Raw genomic sequence first — 5,232 nt, 5'->3', positions numbered from 1 at the left:
AATTTTTTTAGTTTAATTAGTTAAATGAAATACTTTTATTACCCTTTTAGTATTAAATTAGTTTTTTTTCAAAACTTTGGGGGCTCTCTCTTTCGTCTCTCTCCCTTTGCGGAAACCAGGTTGGCCGGCGATCTTGGTGGTCCAACCACGGCCAACTGTGAGACTGATCGGAAAAGTACCGGCCAGGGCCGCCGATCATGTCTGGGCTAAATCACAACCACCTCAGCCACTCACGATGTCGCTGCGAGCTCGGAAAGGTCTGTAGATTTCGAGTTTTCCGACGCCGTTTCCGACGACTCCGGCGTTTGTCTCCAGTTCGGGAGGGAGGACGAGGAGGTGGAGGACTTTGCCTCAATTTCTCTTCTCTTTTATCCATCTATTTTTACTTCACAATTCATTCGCAAACCACACCTTTCAGGTACACTTCAAAAGATCCCATGTTGATTTTATTTTAATTAATTATGTTACTATTCTTCTTTGTGATGGAATGGAATGGAATGGAATTTCAGGGCTTGATATTAATTTCTTGTGTTATCATGTTCACTACATACTTCTGATGATCCGGAAAAGAAGAAGAAGAACATTTTGATATTTGGGTTAAATTTGGCTTCTGTTCTTTTGATCACGCTGTGATTCCTTTTCATTTTGCTGGTTTTGCTTTTGGTAATTTTGGTTAGGCTTTCTTTTTTATGAGTTTCTTATTTTCTATGTTAGCAATCTGTGATTGATCTACAATGTTAATTTGTTTATGAGCAAGATTGGTAATTTGGATTTTGTCGCAGGTTAACTCAAGGCTTTGGCTTTGGAGACAGAGGAACCAACCAACCAAGCTATGGCTACATATTTCAAAATTTAAGCAACCAAAACTTGTTGAACCCCTCCTATGCAGGGGATGAGAAACTTGCTTCTTATCCTGAACCCCCCGCCAAAATGATGATGTATCTGAAACAAGCTTCATATGCTACTGGATCCTACTCTGAAGTCTTGTCCGGCGGCTCTTTCTCTCCTCACAAATATGCTGATTCTGATGGTGGCAGGAATGAAATGATGTTGTTAGCTTCCAGTAAGTGGTATGAACAATTGTTATACTGTTCATACCCTACAACTGAGTTGATTTATATGACATAGTATTAACAGTGTACTTCTATGACATAGTGTTAACATATTTTCAGTAACAAAGCATGCTATATATTTTGCTCTATATATAGCTGTGCACTTGAAGTTTATGATATGCATAATGTGATTTTTACTAGGAAGAAAGTTCTATGACATAATATTAACAGTGTACTTTTTTTTTTTTCCCTTGTAGAGCTATTTCCTTTGGCCTTTGCGATTGTTTCTGGTGAAACTATGGACAATTGAAGGTGGTTTTTGCAAAGGATATCGGATGTCTTGCTTGAGTTTTTTGCATGAAATGGTATTAACAATGTTTTTCTATGAAATAATATTAACATTGTACTTCTATGACATGTTATTAACAATGTATTTTTATGACATGGTATTAATAATGTACTTCTATGATATGGTATTAATAACGTACTTCGGGTTTCCTGGGCTTTTCTTTTTTTTTTTGGTGGTCAAATATGAGTTGGACTTGCTGGGCTTATTTTGGGTTTTTTTTTTTAGTTTTTTGTATTGGGCTTGTTTTAAGTTAATCAATGGCAGAGATGTAATTTATAGGAACTTCAACACTCATTTTTTAGATAGTAAATAATTTTTGGGTGTGTTTCTAAAGTATATTTTATATAGAGTTTTTTTATAATTTCAGGTTCTATTTTGGGTATATTACTAAAGCTCCCAAAAAAAAATTGTAGAAGAGTAGAAACAAAGAAAGGAAAGTGATTGAGCCAACAAGATTTCCAAACACATTTTTTAAATTGAAAAATCAACACCGAATAACTTAATAAAAAATTTACAAAACAAAAATCTGTATTCTAGTGGCATGGCTCTGTTTGCTTTTCCTTTAGATATGGCCTTCGCAAGGTCAATCTACCATCATATTGAAGGGGATGTGTAGAGTAGTGAACAAATTTTAAGACGCAATGATCTACAGTTTCTAAATTCATCTTCCTGTGATGTGTTGTGAAGAAATTTTAAGAGGCAGGACGTATGAGATCCAAGCCTAGTGAAGCAACTAACACCAAAATTTTGAGAAAAAACAAAACGAAGAAGAAAGATGAAGATTGGCCTCAACCATCGACAAAGAATAACTCAATTTCAGAGAGAAAATGTTCACTTTATTTTGGTGAGGGCGAATTGGTGTTGGAAGGAGGTGGGGAAGTTTGTGAAATTATTTGGTTAGTTTTCCTACATATTTTTTTCATTTAAAATTAAATTCTGTTAGTTTTTAAATTTTCTATATATATATATAGTGATTGATATAAATGCCCTTAAAAATCACATGTGCATTATGTGACTTGATTTGACGAAAAATTTTAAAGGACAAAGGAAAAGAACTAGGCCGGCAACCTCACATGTGCATTATGTGACTTGATTTGACGACACTAAATAATTCAAAACACCTATTACAAGCAATCTCTAACAGCCATTTTTGGTAAGGAAGCTTTTATCAAATTTGTTCTTCTATACATGGTCGGTGCCAAAAATCATATAAATATTCTTGTCATACCAAGATAAAATCATATGGCTTGCGCGCATTGGTCCATTAAAGTTATTTGTCCAATCTCATCAAGACAGATTGGGAAAGGCAACTGATGTGAATTGACGAAAATGAAGTCATCTAAATTCTTACCATGAGCTCCATCAATCGAAAGAACTAGACCGGCAACCTTACTTATTGACAAAGGAAAAAGGCGTGTTGAGAACGTGCATCGAATAAACTGTTTTTTTATCGAAAACGCCAAGCAATTTAAGGTCAACTTTGTCATGCACGACAAAAATTAAGATGGAATTGCAGAGAAAAGAAAGAAGCTGCCGAGGCCCGTGGCTAATATAACCAAGGATGAAACAACAGATTAAAAAAAATAAAAAAATCGACAGCCGCGGGGTAGAAATCAAAGGACCACCAACCCTACTGTTCTTTTAACTTGCACCATGTTTAAGGTCATCAAATCTTGTAAGAATTCTCTTTGTGGGCGTGAAACTTCAAATTTTCTCAAGCTATTTAAACACAAACACGGCCAATATAATTAGTAGCTGTTATTATTTGAAAGGATTTTAAATTTTAAAACGTTTTATTTTCTGTTTTAATTTTTGGTTGGTTTCTTTTATTTATTATAGGAGTTACAAATTGTTTAATTTTCAGTTTTTATTTTCTATTCATTGCCACCACCAACTTTTATGGTTAAATGTGTTTGGAGGTTACGAGTTTTGGATGCCTATAAAAGGCCACTCCTCCTTCACATTTCATATACTACAATCAGATTTCTCTATTCTCATACTTTCACATATTCCATACTTTCTATATTATTTTTGGGCAACGGTTCTGTGGCTTGGAGTTTTCTATCCGACTGTGAACGTGCTCATATCGGATCTTAAGCCTACGTATTGGGGTCGTATCTTGGAGTCTTGTAGACCGTCATTACCTGCACGTAGGGAGGCTACAAAGGCTTTAGGACAGCGTCTTTGACGTGCTTCCACTATACCAGGCTTGCTTTCTTAATCTTAACTCGTTTTATTTATTTGTTTACTTGGCTCTTTATTTTACTTTACTGTTTAGTATTTATTTTATATATTTTTTTTATATCTAAAAGTTTTGAATAAGAATTTTATAAAAAGGGAAAAACCACAAGTTTTAGTAACAGTAGCCCTATTGTCAACAATGGCAGGAGCCCCATAAAGCCGAGGGAGTCCAATTACTCTATGCACCCCAATAAACCTTCCTTAGAGAAAAAACTATCTTCATAGTCAATTAGCTGGACGTTCTTACAACAACCAATTGTTATTGAGATTCAAACTTAATGAATGATTGAGATATATACACGACATAGTCTCTCTTTTTTTTTTTACTTTTAATAAAAGCGATCGATATTGGGTGGGTGAGATTCAAACACAGAATCTTGAGTGTGTTGAGGCCCAAAAAAATCTAAGAGTATGCCCAAATATATTCCCTACCCAGTGCGACACCTTACTGAGAAGAAACCCCCATTTGGGCACACGAAAGTTCATCATACACTCTCACGTGAGTTGCAATCCACGTGCCACGCCAAGCAAATACGCAACACGCCAAGTAAAAAGGTCGTAGCAAGCCTGTAAAATGTACTGGCTCTATGAACCCATGCTAAATGTTATCTCGTCAAGCGTCGTTTTGACTCGACCATAGCCATTTAAAAAACAATAAAATTCGAGCACGAGCATGCCAATCGACATGCAATGCCAAGCGGAAAACCATTATTTTGCACTTAGCCACGCTACAAGCTTAAGTGAGCCCTAGCCACGCAAATGCCCAGGGCTTGATGAGTGGGTTGTGGTATGGATGGTTACAAGCATTCACATGGCCCATTGATGAGCCAAAAAGTGGAAATTTTGGGCTGCTTGGGAACTCCAAAACTCAACCCATTTCTTTAGCCCAATTCACTATAAATATAAAAAATATAAAACTAGTAGGAAAAAAATAAAAAATAAAACCAACCTAATTTTTCCACGACTTTTCCATCCCCTTCTAACACCAGTTCTCACTCATTGCCAAAGTAGCGCGTAGGCCTCATCATTTGTCCCGCGGGATCATGGGCCGATGGGGGCCCTCCAGACCCATCGAAAAAAAGCCCGGCCTGGCCAGTTATGGGCTTTGAGATGGCACGGCCCGCCTTAGGCTGAGCTATGTTTGGGCTTGGGTGTCTGAAGCTCGGCCCAGTCGAATTAAGCCCAAGAAAGCCCGGCCCAGCCCGCCCACAAAAGTCCGGCCCGTTAGGCCCATATACATATATAATTATGTATAAATAAGAGTTTAGGTTTAGGATTATATCACTTAAATCACATATATAATTTGTTTCGTTTCATTTACTTTTCTTTACTCATTCCTAGTTTATAATTGGATGATTAGCACATTAATTTGTGTCAATTATTAATTCAACAATTTTATATATATATATATAAGATGAAGAACATATCACACCACCAAATATAATCATGTCACGAAACATAATCATGCCACCAAATATAATCATGTTTTTCTTGAACATATCACCAAATATTTGCAAATTTATTCATACCATCCTTTAAAAAAATATTTTTTTGATACTTATTATTTTTTAAAATTATTTCTTAAAACGT

General features: G+C 36.0%; 1 protein-coding gene across 2 annotated transcripts; it reads left to right on the top strand.

Annotated features, from left to right (window-relative positions):
• LOC109946633 lies at positions 70-1,745 on the top strand. Of its 2 annotated transcripts, XM_020555052.1 has the most exons (3): positions 70-418; positions 783-1,070; positions 1,310-1,745. In XM_020555052.1, coding segments are annotated over exons 1-3 (510 nt in total). In that variant the 5' UTR covers positions 70-197; the 3' UTR covers positions 1,311-1,745. The 2 variants fall into 2 exon arrangements, with proteins under 2 accessions (XP_020410641.1, XP_020410640.1); XM_020555051.1 differs by lacking the exon at positions 1,310-1,745 and having other exon boundaries at positions 783-1,276.

This window comes from Prunus persica, chromosome G1 (genome assembly GCF_000346465.2).
Source record: "Prunus persica cultivar Lovell chromosome G1, Prunus_persica_NCBIv2, whole genome shotgun sequence".
NCBI lineage: Eukaryota > Viridiplantae > Streptophyta > Magnoliopsida > Rosales > Rosaceae > Prunus > Prunus persica.
This window is presented reverse-complemented; position numbering and strand designations above follow the sequence as displayed.